At 36.1% G+C, this 23,247-nt stretch overlaps 1 protein-coding gene across 12 annotated transcripts in view; it reads right to left on the bottom strand.

The window, feature by feature from the left end:
- Positions 1–3,733: 3,733 nt before the first annotated feature.
- The window catches only part of PPARGC1A (PPARG coactivator 1 alpha), a 684,626-nt gene continuing 665,112 nt past the window's right edge, over positions 3,734–23,247 (bottom strand). For 10 of the 12 annotated variants that reach the window (XM_016951407.3, XM_016951411.3, XM_063809425.1 and 7 more), the window contains 3 exons: positions 13,904–14,025; positions 13,410–13,561; positions 3,734–7,628 (listed from right to left, as the gene is read on the bottom strand). In XM_016951407.3, the coding sequence (XP_016806896.1) occupies positions 7,525–7,628; positions 13,410–13,561; positions 13,904–14,025 (378 nt within the window). In that variant the 3' untranslated portion in view covers positions 3,734–7,524. The remainder of the gene's footprint in view (positions 7,629–13,409; positions 13,562–13,903; positions 14,026–23,247) is intronic. The other 2 variants (XM_016951413.4, XM_016951414.3) reach the window with 1 other exon arrangement.

A 23,247-nucleotide genomic window follows, 5' to 3' on the forward strand; every position in this document is an offset into this window, starting at 1 on the left:
AAAAAGAAACTCTTATGAGTTGTCTATGAATTATTTCATTCATCAGGTGCACACATTGGCACTCCCTTTAATGCCGCCACCCCTGCCACTGGAAATGGCAAAATGTCAGCCCAACAGATAGGTACTTCCCACCCTCCAAATACTGAAGCCAAACAGTGGATGGTGAACTCCAATCTTTGCTTTCTGTTCAATTGTTTTCCTGTTGGATACTCTGAACTGCAATTCAGACTGTTGACCCTGGAAAAGGCAGCTCATTGAATCAGTACCAGGATGCTTTTCCCATGTAAACAGATAAGTGGAGGAGAATGACGCCATGCATTGCACTTGATCATTAAATTGCCTGACATGAAAGTAACACGGCTCCATCACATGCCGTGTGACCAGTTTACTAACTTACCTTTCTCTAGGAAGCAGAGTAATTAATCATCATTCTGTGATAGTGTATACACATTCCTGCCAACAAATAGGGAAGTGCTTACAGAGGGCAATACTTCTAAGCACTATGAAACATTAGTCATACATCTGATTAAAGGGTATAGTGATCAAGCTGAAAACCTAGTAGATGGTTAAACTAAGAACAAGCACGGCCTAATTTTCTTTTAAGAATTAAGTCAGTCTTTCAAGTGCACTGTGAAGCTATGATTGATAGGAATAAGCAGGGGACCTGCTTGGAAATGAAGTGAGAAAGCAATGATGATACAAATGAAGACAGGACTTGATTTTCAGCAACACCAACGTCCATCAAAGGAAAGTACCTGTGAATTTCCTTAAATGACTTGCTGGAGGGCATTTTGTGGTAGCTATAATACTATAGCCACTTTTTTTCATCAATTAGTATTGTTAAAGAGAAGCTTGACTATAGAGTTCCTAACAGCAGCAAAAAATAAATTCCCTCCAATTAAGTAGTCTAATAAACTATTTAGGATTTTACCACTTAACATTCTTTCCTTCCCATTTAATTTTGGCTTTCACTTGGATGTCATCTTGTTGAAAATCCATCACAGAAAACTATGTGGAAAACAAAAAAAGATAATGTTGCTAAGTGCCCCTGATGTTCAAAACCAAGTAGAAGCACAATATTTTTTCTAAATCATCCCAGGATTTTTCCTAATAATTCAGCTTCTTCCTACTATAAATTAATATATGAAAATATATGAAAATGGTCAATATGCAAATTCAAGTATCACACTAGCTACTTGCCTTCAGTAAGTGCTATATGCATAAATTTGAAATGATACAATATTTTAAGGTCCTTGATTATAATAATGCCTTGGTGTGCATATGCGCATGTATAATTACATTCATTTAATTTAATCATGAAAATATTATAGGATCATTTGGTTTTCTCCTCTAAAAGTTCTCTTACTCTTTTCAATTAATTAATTTCACTCTGCCCCTTTATAAGTCACCTAATGGTAAGTAATGGGTTTTGAGCTGAACAGAATATGGTCACATTCCTCTGGAATTAATTATGGACAGAAAAGAGTCATGTGGGAAGGTGGTGGCCTCTTGCCTTTAGCCTACATCCTAGTCATGAAACAATGTTACGGCTTTTCAGTCGAACCTGTCCTCAAAATATTCACATTTCATAATCATTTCTTCTACAAGTTTCCAGTGTCCCCAGTGCTGAGAATTCGCCCAAGGGCAGCCACCTGATTACAACAGAAGAGACCTGGAAACCAGCCCATGTGACCCCACATTCCACATGCTTGACTAGAGTGGAGCTTTTGGGACTCTGCATAGTTACTGGAATCACATGGAATATAACAAGGGAAACATGGGGGTGGAGGACATTTAACATTCTCCATGCACTAGGAGAACAGATAACACCCCAGTAAGTGGAAAATAAAAATGGGCCATTTTGAGTGGAAGGGAGGAAGCATAACGTGAAGGTTATGTCTTACCATCCTTCCCCTACAAGAAAATCTTATTTTCCCTCTCACAGAAAATCTGTATTTCTTTTCCCCAACATGCTAACAGAGACCGGTGAACAGAAATAGGCTGCTTTGTGTCCATCAATAGAATCTATATACTATCTTTTCCCCCAGGGATTAATTCAGCTTTTGATTAAATCTTTCTGAGATTTAAATCATGATGTTACAAACCTCCAAGGAACTCCTCTATGAGTTGTGACCTTCTTTATTACTCTCTGCCGTTTGATAAAGTACAAAGATTGATTTATAATGGATTGTAGTGTGTTTGAAAACGGAGTAGCAACGAAAATTGCAAAATATAAGATTAATATAAATATTGCAAATGGAATGTTTTAGTTAAAATATTCTATAACTAATACTGAGTTATAAATGTGTAGCTAGTAACACTACAGTCCAGTCAGTATAGTAACGTTATTAGGGCTGTAAATTATATCCAATGATTAGCTAAATAAACCTACAAAGAAGAGAAAACCAACAATGCTAAAAAAGAATTTCAATTCAGTATCATATTGTATACAGTTTAGACAGATTTGGTTTGGAGGACTTTTGAATTGAGACAATCTTTTTTTAAAAAAAGCTATATCAAATGTTTGTTAATTTATTTTTGTCAGCCCAATTTTGGTTTTAATAATTATTTTGCCATTAGTATCAACAAGAATGAAAGTGAGTCAATGTTTTGAGGACAATATGAAATAAATCCTTTATCTCAATCAGGATATTCCAGTACCAAACTAGCAGCTACTAATGCTGCTTCTGAAAATCCCTCATTTTCTCTCCGCCCTCAAAAGATTTGTTAGGTTAAAAAGTTAAGCATTTAGGGAAGAGTTCTAATGTCCTTGCTGGTTCCAACCAGAAGATTAAAAATGCCTTATGCAATTTAAGCAATAATAGAAGACAAGTCAGGAACTGAGACTTATCTATTGAAACTCAGGAGCGCTTGGTATCCACAGTGGCAGATAAATTCAGTATTTGGGTAAGATAATGGTAGATTTTTATTTTCCATTTCCATAAAATAAATAATTGATGAATTTTATATTGGTATAAAACAATCCATGGGGAGTGTATCTTATGTTATTTAGCAGATTTCAATGCACTTCTGATAGCTCTTATCACATTTCCAATATTTACAAACACTCTTTTTCTCTCTAGGAGATGGAAATGATGGAATATAATTTAGCCATCTTTCCCCAATGTTGCATATGTTGAGTCTTGCAATGCAAATGATTGGCAATGGGAACAACCATTTGAAATTGGGCAAGGGCATTCTCTGTCATTAGGACCGTCATCATCTACCAGCCACAGTGGACATCCTGACAGCACGATGTGTCTTCAGCTATCAGCTCATCCCATATTTAACCAACCCGATGACTTCCATATGATGGGGAACTGCATCCTGTTACAAGTCTTGGAGAAATATTCAGTCCATCTACAACAAAATCTCTTTCTATACTGAATATTCAGTGAGTTTTTTCCCTAGGGGAAAGAGCTTCTACTTAAAAATACACACTTCCCAGGGTTAAGTACAAAAATAGAGCTAATCCATTTGATACAATCGCATGTCATTTTTCACCTCTGAACGTTCCTTATAGAAACCACCACGTCTGCCTTTGCCGTTTAGAAAAAGACAAGATACAGAAGATGCACGTTACCTTAGAGCTGAAATGCATCCATGAATATGGAAAAGCAAGGAGAAAGGGAAAGAGAGCCAGAGAGGAAATAGAATAATAATAAGTGAGTAATGGGTGCTGATCTGAGAAACATGCCAGGAGTTTGGTTACGATAAATAAGAAAAGCAGAAGTAGATTTGAAACATTCGTTTCCCTTTATTAGCTCAGTGAGGCTGATGTGTACTGCACATTTAAAAAAAAAATCACAGGAATTTTCATACAATGAATAAAACCACAACAATACATGTAGAATTGGCAGGTGGAAAAAAGGCCCGGCAAGGGCTCAACTAATCGCTCACTTTCCCTCTTCAGCATAGTTCAACCAACAGTATTACACTTTCACCTACAAATCTTAAAGTAGCTCCATCAAATCAGCAGTTCACATTATTGAAAATGTCTGTCACATAGGTACAAATTTAGAATCATCACATTATAGTACATGGCTATTCTAGGTCATCTATAGATCAGGTCTTAGACTACAGTGATTGAAGTTCTCATTACAGCCATCAAGAAAGGACACATAATCATTACCTACTGGAAGCTCACATCTAAAGGCATGAAAAGGTTTCCTTTTATCAACTGACCCAAACATCATACCCCAATAGTGCAAAGTTCCCTCTCTGCTGCTTTGAATGTTGACAGCCCAACTGTTGTTCTCGGAGTCGTTTAGCAAAAAATTGATTTTGTTGCACTGGAAGAATTATTCTGCTACATCTCTTTTAAAAAAGAAAAAAATCCACATTACTAAAGCACCAGTTCGGTTACCAAAATTGTAGAAGTGGTACTTACCACGGCATGAAGGCAATGGCCCACGGTCTTCTAAAAATCCTACAGATCTATGCTGAAGTTTGCCTCCAGTGATGATGGGGTGCACGTGTTCATTTGAAATATTCTCTCCCAAAAAAATAAAAATAAAAATGAGAGAGCACAGCTTACATTTTGATGGGCTACCCACAGTGTCTGCAGAAGATACAAAAGCTCCACTAATTCTAGATGCAATTTGAAGTCCATTGAGGAAAACTATCTTCATGGTAACAATATTTGTCAGGCTGGGGGTAGGGGGGATAAATTAATCCTCAATATGATATCTGTAGTGCTGTCTTTTGATAAGTAAGAAAAGAAACCAAGTATTCCACTCATGTCAACAATCCAGGGCAAAAAGGAGAATGTATTTAAAATTGGATCACAAAAATTTAAAGGCAAAATAGAGAACACATGTGGTCCTTGAACACATAATAGGATTTACTAAATCTCGATTTCTTAAAAATAATTTATTGCTCTTAATAGTCTTTTTATTATTATTCTACAACAGAAGATACTCAAAATTCAGAAAGAAAGACTGTAAACTTTAGTTTGGCGTTCACACAGAGTTAAAATACCTGCATTTAACCTACAGAACAACAAGAATTAGGCGGATTAAAGATGTGTTACTGTTGTAACGCAGAACCTGTGAACAAGTTCTTTCATTTCATAGTATTTTTATTGCTTTCTATCTACTTAGAAATAAGAAGCCAAAAAATCAAGCAAGCATCCGACAGGACAAACAGTGGATTCACTCAGAACACAATATGCTGGTGATAAATGAATGCAGCTATCAAAATTAGCTGCATTGGCCTGGGGGTGAAATCCATCTTATAAGATCGTGTTGGGCGAGAGAAAGGAAAAGAACAATTGAGTAGTAGGTGTATCATGTCTTCCAGAAAAGTCATGTCAGCCAAACAGTAATCGAATCTCAATTTAGAAACTTGAATACACACTCCAAATGTTACTGAATTCCATTCCAGGGACTCCACACTCAGATGAAATCCTGATGCTCAAAATGGAGGTTTTTCTGAAGTTTTTATTGAATTTAGCAGAAGCAATGTCATCAAGAACAACACCATGGTCACGTCAGAGGCCATGCTAGTGCAAGTAGAAACACTGCTTCTGCAAAAGCTGAATTTCCCAAATGAAGCACTTACACTCCAACCTGACAATTGTCATGCATCCTAGGTAGAAAATTTCCACTGGCTTTATTATTTTCATCATCTCATAATTTATAATAAATAGGCTATCTGCAACTGATAAATATGTCTCTTTAGTAAACAAAGGAATGAAATATCAGTATTTATACAGGATGCATAACTGTAAAAAATACAGATAAATACCATCGTCATACTCTGCCAAGGGAAAGAAATACTGGCTTCAAAGATAGTCTTCAGACACACATTAATTATTGTAAAAATCATACTATAATTATTACCTCAGCATTTTGTATCAAATTAAAATCACAAAAATTAAAACAAAACAGCATTTTAAAAAGATTTTTGACTTCTAGTTTCAAAACTACTGTTGATAGAGAAAATAAAAACATTTCTTAATGGTTACCCATTGAGAGACTTTACATAAAATCATGATATCTTCTAGAAAAATTTTAGATGAGAAAATTTCATTCCCCTAACAAATCCAGTGTATAAAACTTCAAAGAAAAACAAGCGACAAGAAAATGTGGAAAAATATCGCAGAAGTGGTTAATACCTTTAGGGGACTAGGATATTTCTTGACAAGATGCTTAGATTGAAGCTCACCTAAGGGATGGATGTGCGGAAAGCATCATTTTGCTCTTGTTGCACTCAACAGACACACACACTGTCTTTTTGTTTTTACAATCAAATATATATAAGCAGTAAGTTCAGCTTCTAAATATGTTAGTGTACAATAATTGTTTCACCTCATAATTACATTTGAATATTCTTGATTAAGAAAAATTTAGCAGTTTTGAAAAGAAGGCTGCATTTACAGTGCATAGCTGTAACAAAAAAGAACATTGTTGTATAGTATATACATAAAATAAAAATACTCCATTTAACATCTGTAAATACTTAACTACATCAGAGAATGTAGCAATTACACTATCTGAACACATCTCAGAGAGTTCTACCCAACTCTCATTAGTAATGTAACCCGGTGTCCGCTCCTCAGAAAGAACCGCTGAACAAGCTGCACGCTTGACCATTGACAAGGCTTTTGAAATTTGCAGTGGAAGATCAACATTTTGGACATTTACATGGGTGTCAGGATTAAGGATGAACTACAGAAACTTCAAAATGTTAGGAAACTTTAGCATTCTGGTGCCCGCAGTATCCTCTCCCACCCAGATTCCATGGCAAAAGGAAAAAGAAAAAAAAAAGAGAGAGAGAGAGAGAGAGAGACAGGATATTAGTTCTATGGAACCTGTGGTTTCTTCAGGATTGTCATATAATCATTACGTTATGAGAGAAAGCTTGCTTCAAGTTGATTCTGCACTTTCTTAAAAAAACAGAGTACAAAGGCTGATGCCCAGACATCAGCGGCTGTCATTTTAGGGTGGTTTGTGGTTGGTTGGTTGGTTGGTTGGTTGTTAGTTTTCTTTCCTTTTTAATTTATATATATATATATATATATATTTTTTTTTTTTCCTTTTGAATAGAATACGAACATTTTGAAGTTCTAGGTTTTAAGTGTGTCTTCATGGAACTGCTGCCATTTGAAATGGTTTGCCCTTGCGCATTCTGGTCAGGTGCCCCCAGTCCTCACATGTACCCACACATACTTCCCCTAAACCAAGCACACACACCACACACATACATACACACACATACATGCACACACGCACACTCTATCACCAAGAGACTCCAGGAAAAGCAAAGCTGACACCCATGAATAAACATGTGCTTACTGGATATCATTCTGTCTCTTGCCTCTTCAGCAGCTGTGTTCATGTAAACCATTGTTGTTATTGTTGTTGTTGTTCTTGTTGTATTGTTGTTGTTTTGTTTTGTTTTTGTACAGAGAGTGTAAAGTAGGAGAAATTCCTAAGTATGACTTGCAATAGTCTTTAGGGAAGGACGCGCTGTCCCATGAGGTATTCGCCATCCCTCTGTCATCCTCAGCTAGGGAACATGTTACCTGCGCAAGCTTCTCTGAGCTTCTTTCAGTAAACTATCAAAATCCAGAGAGTCATACTTGCTCTTGGTGGAAGCAGGGTCAAAGTCATCTGAGTTTGAATCTGAAAAAAACACAAGCCAGTTTAGATACACACTTTGCTGATGGCCATTAACTCAATCATTCCAATTCAAGATTACTGGATTCGATAACAACTCTTCCAATCAATATACTTTAGAAAACAATAGTCAGATTTTATTGGATATATATGGATATATAGGAAGAGGATGGGGAGTAGTGAGCTTTCAAAAACACTCACCTGTTGACTCGTTTAGGCTTAAACACCCTGGGAGTTAGGCAGAGCACACGTTAATATATCTCTGGCAGATAACCACCCTCCCCTTCCCCCGACACGTCAAATGACTTGCCCATGGTTCCTCAATAACTTAGATGTAGACGTGAGAGTACAAGCTGGAACTAATTTTCCTATTCAATGGGATTAATTTAATTGAGCATAAAATCCAGTAGAGTATGAGAGAAAGAATCATGAGAATTTCCCCTAAACTTCAACCTGATGCTTCTCTTTGAGGCAGGAGGGGACATATGATGTGGTCCTCTACTTCCATACCTCTTGGCCTCCCAGAATTTTTGGTGCAAATTCTCCCCAAATTGGAAGGTTGAGAGAAATGCTTCACATCCCAGGAGAGTAAATTCGGAAAGAAGAAATAAAGTGCAGGTATAAATAAAGCCATGCCCTTCTTGGACTCTTAAACTAGTCCAAGTAAGCTTTTGAGCAGTTTCACTGCTACTTCAAATAGACCTTAACAAAATAGATATGTTTTAGCAATATAGAAAGCAAAGTAAAATTCTGTTAAATATTCCTGGTTTTTCTCCATTGACTTCTATGAAAAAGCTAGATATTTCTGCCGGTCTTGCAAGTAACAAAGGGGGGCTTGGAAATATAATAAAAAGCCTCTTATAAATATGTTAATTCTTTTGAAAACACTTATTTGAAGGAAAACAAAACCATTCTGGAAAACTAACAATTCTACCAAAATACAAGAATTCCCATGCTTTTTCCCAGAGTAAATTACAAAATCGAAATGGTCACAGTAATAGAAGGATATAATACTAGATACTACAGAGGCATAATCATTGACCTAAAATGTTGTTTTGCTGACAAGATTGCAAACCAAGCTCTCTAGCACCGGCCTGACCATCCCATTTCCAAAGTTTCAGTCTACCTTTACATACCTAGATTTAAAGACAAAGAAATGTCTTTATTTATGTTTTCCTTTCATTCTGATCACCTTTGGTCTTTACTGAGTTTTTTTCAGCAAGTTTTTTAAGGTAAGAGCAACGAGAACAATTACAGTCTCAACCATAAAAAACAGAGACAAAACTGGCCAATCTTTCCTCAATAGCATCTTAAATAGTCAATTCTTAAATTACACTGGCTTCAACGCTTCTCTTCATAGGCTAATGAATGGTTTTCTTGTATTGCTAAGGCCTCACAAACAACTGCTATTCAAATCAAAATCTTTTTTGTAGAGACAAAAAAAAAATGTCTAGCTCATTGCTAGAGATTAGTCTGAAATCAGAATTCCACTTGCATTGTAGATCAAGAGGGAAGATTCCCCCAATGATGGAGTCTGTGTGATAAAAGTCAGCCTGGAACCATCAGGGACATACACACATACCTTTCCTTGAGGAACACTTTGAGAATATTTTAAATTTCCTTACTTTGCAATATTCTAAGCAAACTCTAGAATTTCAGTGTTTCTGTATTTTATTAGCAAATATTTTAAAAAATTGTGAAATAGTAGTTCTCAAGAGTTTCTTCACTGTGAAATATAGTGTTCACATGTATACCCACTTATACAGGCACACTGTTACTCAGAAAACAACCAAAAATATTTTTTGTTGCATGAGATAGAATGTGGTTACATTTAATTTCTGAGGCAATAACATCTACTCCACCAATTTCTCTCCTGCTAATGAAAGGATATTGGAGCACAATAAGATATGATAAAAATGTTATAGGTGTCAGGCCTCTGAGCCCAAGCTAAGCCATCATATCCTCTGTGACCTGCACGTACACATCCAGATGGCCGGTTCCTGCCTTAACTGATGACATTCCACAACAAAAGAAGTGAAAATGGCCTGTTCCTGCCTTAACTGATGACATTGTCTTGTGAAATTCCTTCTCCTGGCTCATCCTGGCTCAAAAGCTCCCCCACTGAGTACCTTGTGACCCCCACTCCTGCCCACCAGAGAACAACCCCCCTTTTTCCTTTACCTACCCAAATCCTATACAACGGCCCCACCCCATCTCCCTTCTCTGACTCTCTTGTCGGACTCAGCCCGCCTGCACCCAGGTGAAATAAACAGCTTTACTGCTCACACAAAGCCTGTTTGGTGGTCTCTTCACAGGGACACGCATGAAAATAGGAATAACTCAAGCCACTCTAATTTTTCAAAATAAATTGTTAGAAATAATGATACTGTATTATTTGAAACAAATCACATCACACTTATATTCCCAGCACCTGGAAAACTGTTGGCACAAAGGAGGCACTCAAATGAATATTTGTTGAAGGAATATACTAATCTCAAACACCAAAATATTATTAAAACCATGGTTGAAAATATTTATATTGGGATGTGGGAATGATTTATCAATGAATGGCAAAGAAATACATAAAGTTACGTGTATAATCAAGAATACTGATAATACAATACATTCATTTCAGTTAATGAATAATTTATAATGTATGTGTCATTTATTTTTTTAAGTGTTTAAGTTATGTAACATAACTAATTCCTAATCGAAACTATTACATTCATAATACTGACCCATCTTTCTGTTTGGATCCTGTAGTCCTACTTTAATTTCTCTTGGTCTTTCCTCTCTGATTTTTTTTCATTGAGGTCTTTAGAAAGATCCACTTGCTTATAAGACAGTAAATAGAAAGACACACAGACTACTGATTCATGGCAACTAGAACTTAAATCTTGGCTTCACTGTTTTAACCTTGATCAAGTCATTTTAATCTCTCACTCTCATTTATAAAACTGGGTCATAAATAGTAGCCGAAATCGTTATGTTTTGCTCTAACAATATTGTAGTCACCATTATCTAGTTTCAGTAGTAGAGAAATAGGATGTATAAGCTAACTTAATTTGGGGGAGCAAGTAAACAGAAAGAAAATTGGTTAAATCTGTCTAGAATGATAAGTAACTTTCCTGTCTTGGTAAAACTAATCTGTGTCACATCATTTTTGCTTTACTATTGTGACATATGTGTATGCTCCTAACCCCTGAGTCCAGTATATTCTTATGCCCTGAAGTGTGCATGAACACTAAATATGGTGAGCACAAGAATATTTGAATTCTTCAGGGAACAAAGACAAGACACAGGAAAAATGTTTTGAGTTCCAAAGCTGATTCCCAGAGTCGATTCTTCCATTTTAAAATGACTTTACACTTCTAACTTCTCATTCCCATCATTTTAAATTATAACCATAGCCACTATTTATTGAGCACCTATGTTATGCCAGACACGTGCTAATAGCATCACAAACATTTATTTAATCTTCACAATAACACTATATGGTATTTTACAAATGAAGAAGCAGAACTGAAGGGGTTGAATTCTTTGCCCAACGGCAGTGGTAAGTCAGATTTCAATCCCAGGTCTGCAGGATTCCAAAGCCTGGCCTCTTCAGACTATACAATGATGGAGCTCAGAAAAAAACTACCTTTGTGCCATCGTACAGCTTGAGGGAATTGGAAAAATCCATGCTACTACAATGCACATCAAACATACTTTTCAGAAAATACAGAGCGAGCTTAGCAATGGCAAAGTTTCTATTGCTGCCGGCTAGGCAGGGAGATAACGAGAGAGGAAGCATCCTTCTTAGAAATATTTCAAGGAGGCTCCAGTTCAATTTGGAAATACCATCCAATCCTCCCTCTCTACCGGTGATGAATCGTGATCTAAAGGCCCCTCTAGGTAGCTTATTTTAAACTCTAGATGTTTTGAGAGACTAGAAACACCCTGGCCTTCATCACTGAAGAAAATAAGTCAAATCAACTCAAGACTTCAATCCGTCTTGACTGTTTTTATCAGCCAACATTTGAACAAATGACTTGCCACATTCTATATTTTCATCCCTAGCCTGCTATCTCTCTAACAGTCACCTGCCTCTCCACTGCTTCCTACTATCTATTTAGCTTGTGGAGTGAATTATAGCATATTCCCTGTGAACAATGCACATCACCTGTATCAATTACTCCAGGAAGACATCCCTTCGTTGGACAGAAGAAAAAAAATCCCTGTATTTGTATTTGTTTCCTTCTTTTTACCAACCCAGAGAAAGTGCATATGGATATCTAATAATGATGAGGACTAGATTTATATGTTAATTTCATGATAAATATTACAAATAAATTTAATATAATTATGTCATATGCACAAGACACTTGTCACTTTCCTTCCTCAAAGAATTTAAAGGCGTACAATGCACACATTAGATGGGGAATGACATGCAAAGGAACAAAATTAAAATTGGAAAGGAAATTAAGATGTCCATTTTAGCATTATTTATAATATTGAAAAATTAAAAATTAAATGTTTGGCTATAATGTAATGACTAAATATAATGGTACTATTCACTCAGCAAAATACTGTACAACCATTAAAGTATGTTAATAAATTATTTTTAATCTTGTGAGTCACAGCAGAACATGAATTTATATATTAATTGAGAAAAGTAGAATTTGGAAGTTTATATATATATAAATCAATATATATATAAATTCAACTATAAGAAATTAGACATGCTGAGACAAAATACTGGAAGGCAAATCACTTCGTTGGTAATAGTGGTTATTCCTGGATGACAGGCTGATACATGATTTTAATTTTTTTCTTAATACCTTTTTATATTTACCATATTTTACCCCTTGAGTCTCTACAGGTTTTATAACAGGAAAAATTAATATTATGTATGCTTCAGTTTCCTTATCTGTAAAATGGGGATGATAGTAATAATATACACCTCGTAGGATAGTTCTAGCAATTAAATGGAAAATGCTTTCAAAGCTCCTGGCACAGTGTCTGGCATATGGAAGCACTCAACAAATAACAGGTGTTTCTTTTTTTTTTTTTTTTTTAAAGAAAACAGAGTGTGATTTAGTATACGAAATTTAATTTTCTTCTCTCTTAGTTGTAGTTCATAGAAAATGATGATATTTCTAAGTGTCTGTGAAATAATAAGAAAAAATGAGACTTGCATATTCTGTTCCATAAAACAATGATGGCAATGCTATGGTTCGTGAAAGGATTCAGGGTAGGCCTGGAAGGCAAAATCAGGTTACAAACACACACACACACACGAATCATAAACACATGTAGACACATACAATACCTGCATACATACACACACAAAGACACATGATAGCCACACACATCTGCATAACACACGCACACACAAAGCACAATACTACACACATACATGTTTAATATTCACACAACACACACAATATCCACAGAGATACACACAATACATGCACTCACAAAATATAAAGCTGCATGCACACACAACACACATACAGAAATCATGAACACATGTGGAAACACACAATATCCACATACATACCTACCACAATTTTCAGCACCTGAGTAGATAGTACAAAGAATTTACTTCTGTCCTTTCTTGCCAAAACCTAGGCCCCTTTCTTCTGAAACTGTCTTATACGTTTTTCTTAAAAATCTGTATTCAAACATTCCCTTTAGTAAAATAAAGTGATGGTTCAACCCAAGGTGCCTACGGATTATGTTTGCTCCCATCTTGAGCTCTACATTATGGATTCCTCATTCCACGTACAATAAAATCCATACCTAGGTCTGCATAGTTAGACTTGAAAAATTGCTTGCGTCCACAAAAGTACAGCTCAAAGTCAGTTTCGTTTGACCTGCGCAAAGTGTATCCATTTTCAAGAGCAGCAAAAGCATCACAGGTATAACGGTAGGTAATGAAACCATAGCTGTCTCTGCAACGGACAAAGAAAAGTTCAAAGCTGGTTAAGAAGTATTAGCATATGGGACTGTAACCCTTTCTACTTTGTGAGACTTCTCTGGTGCCAACGTCTGAGCCACTGAATCCATTTATCAGTGTGATTGTCCTGTCAAGCAGCTAAATACTTATTTCTGGGACAGGAAATCTCAACTAGAAAGATTAATAAACAGGGATGAAAGAAAATAAATAAGGTTCTGAACTCAACATGTCATCTGTCAAAGCACTTACATTGGCAACTCCCATCCCAGTAATCTTATGGCCATAATTTTTTACATACGTCAGCTTCTAAACAAGAAATAATCTTGAAGATTCTCACCCATCATCCCGCAGATTTACTGTGCACTCCTCAATTTCACCAAAAACTTCAAAACGGTCCCTCAGTTCTGTCCGTGTTGTGTCAGGTCTGATTTTACCGACATAAATCACACGGCGCTCTTCCTATGGGGGGAAGGAAGGAGAGAGTTCTGGAGTGGGAAAAAAGCTAGCCCTCGGCCGGGCACAGTGGCTCACACCTGTAATCCCAGTACTTTGGGAGGCCGAGGCAGGTGGATCATGAGGTCAGGAGTTCAATACCAGCCTGGCCAAGATGGTGAAACCCCATCTCTACTAAAAATACAAAAATCGGCCAGGCGTGGTGGTGGGCACCTGCAATCCCAGCTACTCAGGAGGCTGACGCAGAGAATTGCTTGAACCCGGGAGGCAGAGGTTGCAGTGAGCTGAGATTGTGCCACTGCACTTCAGCATGGGCAAGAGAGCGAGACTCCATCTCAAAAAAAAAAAAAAAAAAAAAAAAAAAAAAGCTAACCCTCTAGAAACATTCATAAATGTACAATCGTGCATAAGAAACCCCACTGAGCATGGCAATTAGAGCAAAACATACACTACAATGGAAGGAAAGACTACATTTGAACCAAGTATTTCCATTTCTTCAGTATCAATCTCTTCTTGCTCACATAGATTCTTCTCTTCACCTCTACTCTTTTCTACCTTTCCTATCTGTCTCTGTTCTACTCTCAGATGAACTTGATGTGTTAGAAAAGAAATCTGTATAGTGCATTCTTTTTTCAAATCATGGAACAATACCTATTAAATATTTGAACATTTGTGACTTGATTATGAATCAAAATTGTTATGAAACTGACCTGGCTTACAAAACTATTACATTTCTCATTAACTCAGAATTCTAATACTGAGATGAACAAACTCTGACATCCTCAAAAGAGTGGTTCTTAAACTCTACTATACATAAAAATTACTTGGGGTGCTGATTAAAAATGCAAATGATTGGGCTTTATCTAGTTGTACTAAAAACAAAATGTAAGATAAGGTTCTACAACCTTCATTTTTAACAAGCACACCCTAGCTATTTTGATGCAGGTGGTCCAAAGACAATAATTTAAGAAATACAGTCTTAAAATGTAGGCCATTTTAAGCCATGAGTCTCCGAAGAATAAGAGCTAAATAAAAGAGGCTATAAATTTCACTTTGCCAATAAATCTAGTCTTATTTTAGGAACAGACTAGAGGGGTGTGGCCTAATTTTCACAAGTGGAGTCAATATCATCATAATCTGAAAGTCATCAGTAATTTATAACCTACAAAATACAGGAATAATATTTTATAGCCTGAGGATAAATTCTTTTTTTAAAGCACAGAAATGCATTCTTAGTGTAAGAAGCAATCCTATACCTCTTGTTCCAAGAAGATAAGGCCAAAAATTATGATGTCTCTCAAAGTTTTAAGAACATAAGGAGTTAATATAAAGAATGTGCTCACCAACTAGTTTGTATGTATACTAAGGACAAACAATGATAAAATGAATTTAAGGTTGCAGAGATTTAAGTTAGGTCGAAGCAAAGACTAGAAGCAGAGAACTGAGGTACAGATTTAGCTTGCCCAAGAGTTTTCTTTGGATGTACTGAGAGTCCCTGGTCTTGGGTGATGAGAAGAGTAATTAGGGCTGAAAGCAAAAAATGCCCTTTCTTATTTACTGAATGGTTTTCCTTTTCTTATGCCCAGTATTTGGCCAAGAATCTGGTAAGGAGTAGGCACCCGACAAGCATTTGTGAAATGTAACTGAACAATTTGCAGACCCTATATCTTTCTGGATGATAAGCTTACCAATGTCTGGTCTTATTCTACCACATGTAACATGCTTGCCTCTATTTTTTATTAGGAAAGTAAGTTCATCTGAGCCTCAGGTGCAAATAGTCAACTGTCTACTTGACATCTCAGGTTGGTTGTGCCTGAGGAACCTCACACTACACCAACATTACCGAAGCCCAACCCTCCAGCCTTGCCCTCTCCCCATTTGGTTCTTTTCCCAATGTTCTTGTATTAGTGAAATGAACACCATCTAGCCAGTTATTTAGGACAGAAATTTAACTACCTCCCTTTACTCCTTTCTCTTGGTCCTCTCCACATGTCTAACCACTCAAGTCCTATTAATTTTTATCCCCTAAATCTCTCTATAATCTATTTTCTTTATTCCATTGTCCTAAGCCAAGCCTCCAGCTTCTCTTTCTGGACTAGTATAACAAACAATCTCTTAACTTGGATCTGTGTCCATGTTTATTCTTCTCCAATCTATTCTTCCATTGTTGTTAGGATAGTCTTCGCTAAGAAAACAGGAATCCAATGATGTCCATTAACTTCTAAAATATTCCAATGGCTTCTCATAACTTTTAATGAAAGACCTAAATCATTAACAAGACCTACAAGGCCCTGTATGGTCTGGGCCTGTTGTCATCATGGGCTTTATCTCTTATATCGCATTCTTTCTGTGACTCTCTTTTCCAGCCACACTGAGCTTCTATTAGTCTAGTATATACTGTGCACCTTCCTTCCCAAAGCCTTTGCACATGCTCTTTCCCTGCTACTGGGACACCCTATTCACACTGCACCACTCCCAAGCCTCTCACATACACACACTGTCTACAACAACCTTAAGCTCAACAATCACATTTTTTCTGAGACTTGCAGTGAGGTCAGAATTCCTATTAGTTGCTCTTATGGAAGACTCTCCTTTCTAATTGTAATTAATAGTTTATCTACTGTTTAATGTCCACTTCCCCAGGATAATAAAAGCTTCATGACAGTAGAGACCATATCTGTTCTATTCACTACTGTATTTTAAACAAAGCATCAAAACATAACAGACTATCAATGAATATCTGCTGTAAAATCAATCAGTTACTAATCAATTAATCATCTTGAACACTTATCCCATTCCCTTCATTACATCAAAGATGCCTAAGAGTGGTCCTTCTTCTCTGAGACTCTCCAATACAAAGGAGAAGGAAAGTTAGATTTGGTGTTTTATCACAGAAAAAAAAAAAAAACCTTGCTCAGGTAGCTCAGCTGAGTGAAGAAACAAAGATTTCCATAATTTGTTTTTACAGATGTAAGTGTAAGAAGTAGCTACATGTTTGCAGGAATCTCACTCATAAAAATCACCTCTGAAAATCAAAGGTAGGAGATAACAAACAGTTGGTAAAACAGAACTCTACGAACAATAGCATTGAGACTAAATAAATGACCAGATGAAGCAGAGTAACCCGTGCAGGCTGCCTGACGCCCTTCCATGTAGATTGTATGTCTCAATTGAAGGCTGTGATTGTGCCACTTCAGAGCACCGAGCACATCCTGGCAGTCAGAAAGTAGAAATGGATGAAGAGGCACATCCCAGACCATCGATACACACTTGAGCAAGGGAATCATAACACCACATTCCATTCTATTTATGCAGCCAGCTCTAGTCAAACAGCCAAATGTGATGGGACTGTTATCTAAACTTAAATTTCCTGGTGCCTGCTTTCACGGGTGTTAAGGAATTTTTTTTTAATGAGCCTTTTAGAAAAGTTACTACTGTATAGAGAGGAGGGGGAAGTGCAGAAGTGAGAGAAAGAAATTGAGACATTGCAAAGAAATTGCTCAACTACCATTATGGGAATAAACACAGCCTATGTATTCAAGGAAATTTGAAGTTAAAGCGAAAATCGACCATATGTATGCCCATATGCAGACATACTGGGACAGTCTCTGAATTGCAGCTTTATACGAAGTTGTATGCAACAACGATCCCATACAAAATATAAACCAGAGGACCTTTTATAATGGATACTGATACATTCTACAGTAAAAAGAAGATATAACCTAGAGGGGAGAAACAGGAAACCGAAGGGGTGTTCCACAATTACTTGAATTACCTATTTTTCTACCATCTCTTTTTATGAAACACAGGAATGGGGCCATGCCTCACTACCTTACAAAGATCAGAGATTGAATACATGTTGAAAGGCTTATTTGAGAAAATTATTGAAGTGCTTGATTTTCCTACTGCTAAAAATGAAAATAAAAGGCATCCAAACGCCTAGAAAGCAAAGACAAAAATCTTTCTAAGATTGGCCAAAATGTCTAGCAAAGAACTGATTCTTTTAAACATGTTGCAGTTGTATTAGACAGATGAATAGATTTCATATCTTTAAAAAAGCTTAACATTTGCAGCCAATTTTTCAAGACATTAATTTCTAAACAGGAGATGAAAGGAAAAGAAATCAAAATGCTTAATAACATTTTCAACTTCTTAAAGGCTTGGAGGAACTCTAAACCTTTGGAAACAGCTCCTTGAAAAATGATTTTCGGACCAGTTTTCACTATTGAGGAGGATGGTACATTTATCAAATAACTTTTAGCTTCAGTTTTCACAAAAGCTAGTACGCTGATGGGGTGGATAATAAAATTGAAGACTTACATTGCATTAACATCTATAGTAAATCCTCACTATACCAAAACATGGGGGATAAATAAAGAAACAAAAAACTGACTGAATTAACTGACTTCACATTACTAAAATCTTTATCAAAAGAGTCTAGAGCTTCCCAGTTACTGGAGGAAAACATACAGTGGTTGTTTCTCATCAAATAAACTACTCCTGATAAAAGGGGTTTGACTAAGAAAAGACAGAAGGTAGTAGAGAGATGAACATTTGTTGAACTCTTATCTATGCCAAGTACTGCATTTAATGCTTTTAATGGGTGATCTCTCTAAAATGTCCTTTAAGCTAGGTAACAAGGAAGAGCTTGATATAATGTAGATTTCAGCTCTCTACATTTGCAAGTCAGAATAATGTAAAAATCTTTTTTTCTATGCTAAGGAAACTACATATCAACTTTGGCAGTGAAATACTAGTGTTCATTCCTAGATTAGCTGTAACCTGACTGCCTCAAAAATTGCAAAGATATTATAAATTGAGTGTATGGTGTATTCCAACTAAAAGAAGAGGTGAGTGCAGTGGAGGGTCATGGAAAGGTACAGATAGAAAGATATACCAAGATTCTAAAAAATGCTGAAAAGTGTCTTTCTTTCTTGCCGTTAATATTGATTATCTAACCTAATTCATTAGGTAGTCAATAAATGCCTACTACTAGGGGGTGTTCTTAGAGAAAAAACAAAATTGTAGCATTAAATTTGTCCAAAGTGTCCCCCATTCACGTACCGTGTGCTACTATCCCTGCTTAGTGTCTAAGGCTGGTTAATGTGAATAAGTCCAGGTTAGTCTACTTAAAAGGTAAGATGCAAATAAAAGCTAACATGCAAGTAAACATACTGGTAAGTCAGAAAACATGAAAATTATAGAATAAGAGTATGCATAACTACTTTTTAAAAAAGCTTCACTGAAGCATAATTGATATATCAAAAAACTGTACATATTAAACATATACATTTTGATGGGTTTGGACATATGCCTATATCCTTGATACCATCATCACAATCATGGTACTATATGTATTCATTACCTCCAAAATTTCCTTGTGTTGTGTTTTTTTCTTTTGTGTGTGTGTGTGTGTGTGTGTGTGTATGTGTGTGTGTGTGAATAACATGAAATCTATCCTCTCAACATTTTAAAGTGTACAATAGCATAGTTAACTATAGGTACTATGTTGTATAGCAGATCTCTATAATTATTCATCTTTCCATAAAACTGAATATTTCTAAATATTGAACTTAGAGTCACAATATAACATATACTCACCCACACAAAATATATCTTTAAAGAGGCTTGCATAGAAAGCTATTTCATTTTCTCCAAAAAAGAATAACTCTGAGCACTTTGGGAGGCCGAGGTGGGCAGATCACGAGGTCAGGAGATTGAGACCAGCCTGGCCAATACGGTGAAACCCCGTCTCTACTAAAAATACAAAAAATTAGCCGGGCGTGGTGGTGGATACCTGTAGTCCCAGCTACTCGGGAGGCTGAGGCAGAAGAATGGCGTGAACCCAGGAGGCGGAGCTTGCAGTGAGCTAAGATTGCGCCACTGCATTCCAGCCTGGGAGACAGAGCAAGACTCCATCTCAAAAAAAAAAAAAAAAAAACTCTGAGTAATTGCACAATTTTTTTCATTTCATTTGGAAGAAGTTTAAAATTATCAGCAGTACTACACTGTCCCTGGCTTCTGAGCTGGACACTGACCAACAGAGAAGTGAAGCAGCAGTCATTGCCGCCTGAGCACATCTAGTTTTGGTTTTAAGTGCTGAGCCATATCACAATGTCTAGATTTGCCCTTTAAATTAACATCCCATTATCATGTTTTCTGGCAGAAAACTGTACAGATTGCAAATGGAGTTGGACTTAGAACTCCACAAGAAATTAGAGCAGTGACAGTTTAGACATTAAGTACTAAACTCTGGTTTGCAGAGTCCCAATATAACCTGAATTATTTCAAGCTTACGAGTCTGAGAAAGGCAGAAAGTGAATTGCTTTTTGAGAAAGAGTCAGGATGGAAATTACAGGAAAGTGCCAACTGAAACAATGGTAACATTCAACCACAATATAAGATTTTGCATTGGTAATTACTAATTATTAGTGTTCTCTTTGTTTTTGGATTTGGCTCACTCAACTTGGGCTGAATTAGGATTTTAGAAACATAAGCAATGAAAAGTTTATAGATCTCCTAAAACACCTCCTACTTATGGAACTCAAAATAGAAGTAATGCAGACAAAGGTTAAAAAGATGACTTTAATTTTGTAAAATAACAATTATTAAATTTCTGAAGGTTTTTTTTTCATTGCCTTTTGGAGTCTCTGTTTTTCTGGTTCCCTAAATATATGATTGCTTTGATTAATGAATAACCCAACACTGACCCCAAGATATCTTAAATGTAATTTGCTTCTTACTCATTACTTTAAGGTTGTTTCAAACATTGAAAGAACATCATGTACCTGACCAACTTAAGTCTGGACTGTCCTTGTTCCCTTAGCTCTTCTATGTATGAATTTTCAAGCTAATTGTTTCAAATCAATTAAAAATCATTGCATGTATCCCTGCACTCAAGTCCATAAAAATATACTTTGGGGATGCATTATGGTACTAGAAAGCTAACTATTTGGAGGAAGGGAATCAATAAAAAAAAATTCATGTAGGTAAACTCATTAAATAGTTCCATGATGCCTTCAAGATAGCTTTCAAAATCTTTAACATGAATTATAGGACCCTTTAGGCTATCTTCCACCATTCCCTCTAGACTTATTTCTTGCCCCTCTTGTGTCTCAGTGTTCCAATTAAACGACTAGTAGTTTCTCAATATACCTTATTCTTTTTTAGAGACTTAGTATAAGCTATAGGCTCTGTCTAAAAAAGCAATGTCCAGTAATCATACAATGCAGTATGTCATGTAAAATTTTCTAAGAGCCACATTTTAAAAAGTAAAAATATGAAAAATTCAATGTTAATAATATATTGTATTGGGCTCAACATGTCCAAACTATTATATCAATTTGTGATTGATATAAAAAGATAAATGAAGTATTTTACACTATTTTTTTATACTAAGTCTTCTAAATCCAATCACACAGTGCATCTTAATATGGCCCAATCAAATTAACCGTGTGGCTAAAGGCTACCATATTGGATGCTGCAGGTGGAGAAAATCTTTGTCCTTTCTCCCTTTAGGATTTGGATCAGTCTTACCCTCTCTGAGGATGTTCTCCTTCATATATACATCTGGATGCTCCCAATATACCACCCCAACAGTGCCACAGATGCACCCCTTATAATAGCACTTATCACACTGTATTGCCTGTTTGTGTATTTTTATCTGCCAGTATAGTTGAAGCTCCTTGGATACAGGGACGATGTCTTTCCTAATTTTATATCCCAACCAAATGGCAAATATTTATTACAGAAAGAGCTATGAGCTTTCACTCATGTTCAATAGAAACAGCATGTAATTGTCCAAGTGGAAATTGGTTAAACAGTAAGTCCCAAATCTTTATTAAGCACTTATCACTTATAGTTCACTCTGTTGGTAAACAATCTCTATGTTCTAGGTTTCCTTCAATCTACTTTTCAAAAACAAAAGCGAACTTTAAAGCCAAAATTCTCACAAATGTCTAGTTAATGTAAAATGATTTAATAAAAATCAAGTTGACACTTGTATTACAAGTGCTCTTTCGAAGAGAACTGATACAGATTACTTTCATCTAAGAATTAACAGAGGAACTAGTTAACATTTGTAACACAAAGGGACAACAGGGTAGCATCTGCTTCCAAGCTGAGGCTGGTGACCCTCAGGGTGATTTTGTCTCATCTAGACCAATGACACTACTTGCTCTATCTGTAAAGGGCCAAACTAGCAACAAAAAAGACACCTCCCTTCCTTTCTTTATTAATATCTGGCACTTAATCATCTTTAGAAGGCATAAAATAAACACATAATTTATTTACATGCTTTTGATTAAAATATTAATCTGGCTTTAGTTATAACTGTGTTGTGTCATGGCCATATAAGCAAATTTATGATGAAACTATTAATCTTTCTCTTTAATGTCCTATTTTTGGGGGAAAAATGAAGGATTTTATAAAATATAAATTTGCAAACACCAAAATAATCATTTTCCTACATGTTCGCTCAGCATGATTTTCTTTTGTAATGATTATAATGTGCCATATTAAAAGGCTTTGTAAATTATATGGCACTATATAAATGTGAGTTATTATAATTATTGAATAGGCCATTAATTAAATACAGTGATATTAGAAAAATTGAATTTTAATTTTCATTAGTCTTCGTAAGTGTTAACTAATGACACTTTGGCAAATCTTAATATCACTGCTCATTTGGAAGTTGAGAAAAATGAGGCAAATTGTTGTAATTTGCAAAATGCCTTTGAGTCAGTCTTAGGTAGATTCAAAGTTAAATGGCAGCAAACCCTCCAAAACTTTGACCTAAGTGTTCAATTACTTCCCACTTATTTCTCCTTAAGTGCCTGTGTTGAACAAATCTCTCATTTAACCTTTTTCCTCCAGCTGGTAACTGTTGGCCAATGCTTGATTTTGATTCCATTAGTCAGCTCTTTTATATAGCTTTTGCAAAATTGTGTTGATGTTAGTGAGTTTTTTTAAAGATAACACATAAATCTAACCTTTACAGTCAAAAATCTTTTCCCTAAGCCTTGGCTAGCTTAGATGCAAGATATGTCAAAAGCTGATCTTCACTGAGCTAACTCTGAGTGGCTAGCACACAGGGAGCAGCTGCACTGAATAAAAGCAGTGCTATATCTCATTGATTAGTCACGGCTCCCTAGAGCACCATGTCAGAAAAGACCGTAAGGCTCTGAGGGGGCTCAATGGGAAAGAGTTCCATTATCGATTAGGAATGTC

Source organism: Pan troglodytes, chromosome 3 (genome assembly GCF_028858775.2).
Source record: "Pan troglodytes isolate AG18354 chromosome 3, NHGRI_mPanTro3-v2.0_pri, whole genome shotgun sequence".
Taxonomy (NCBI): Eukaryota; Metazoa; Chordata; class Mammalia; order Primates; family Hominidae; genus Pan; species Pan troglodytes.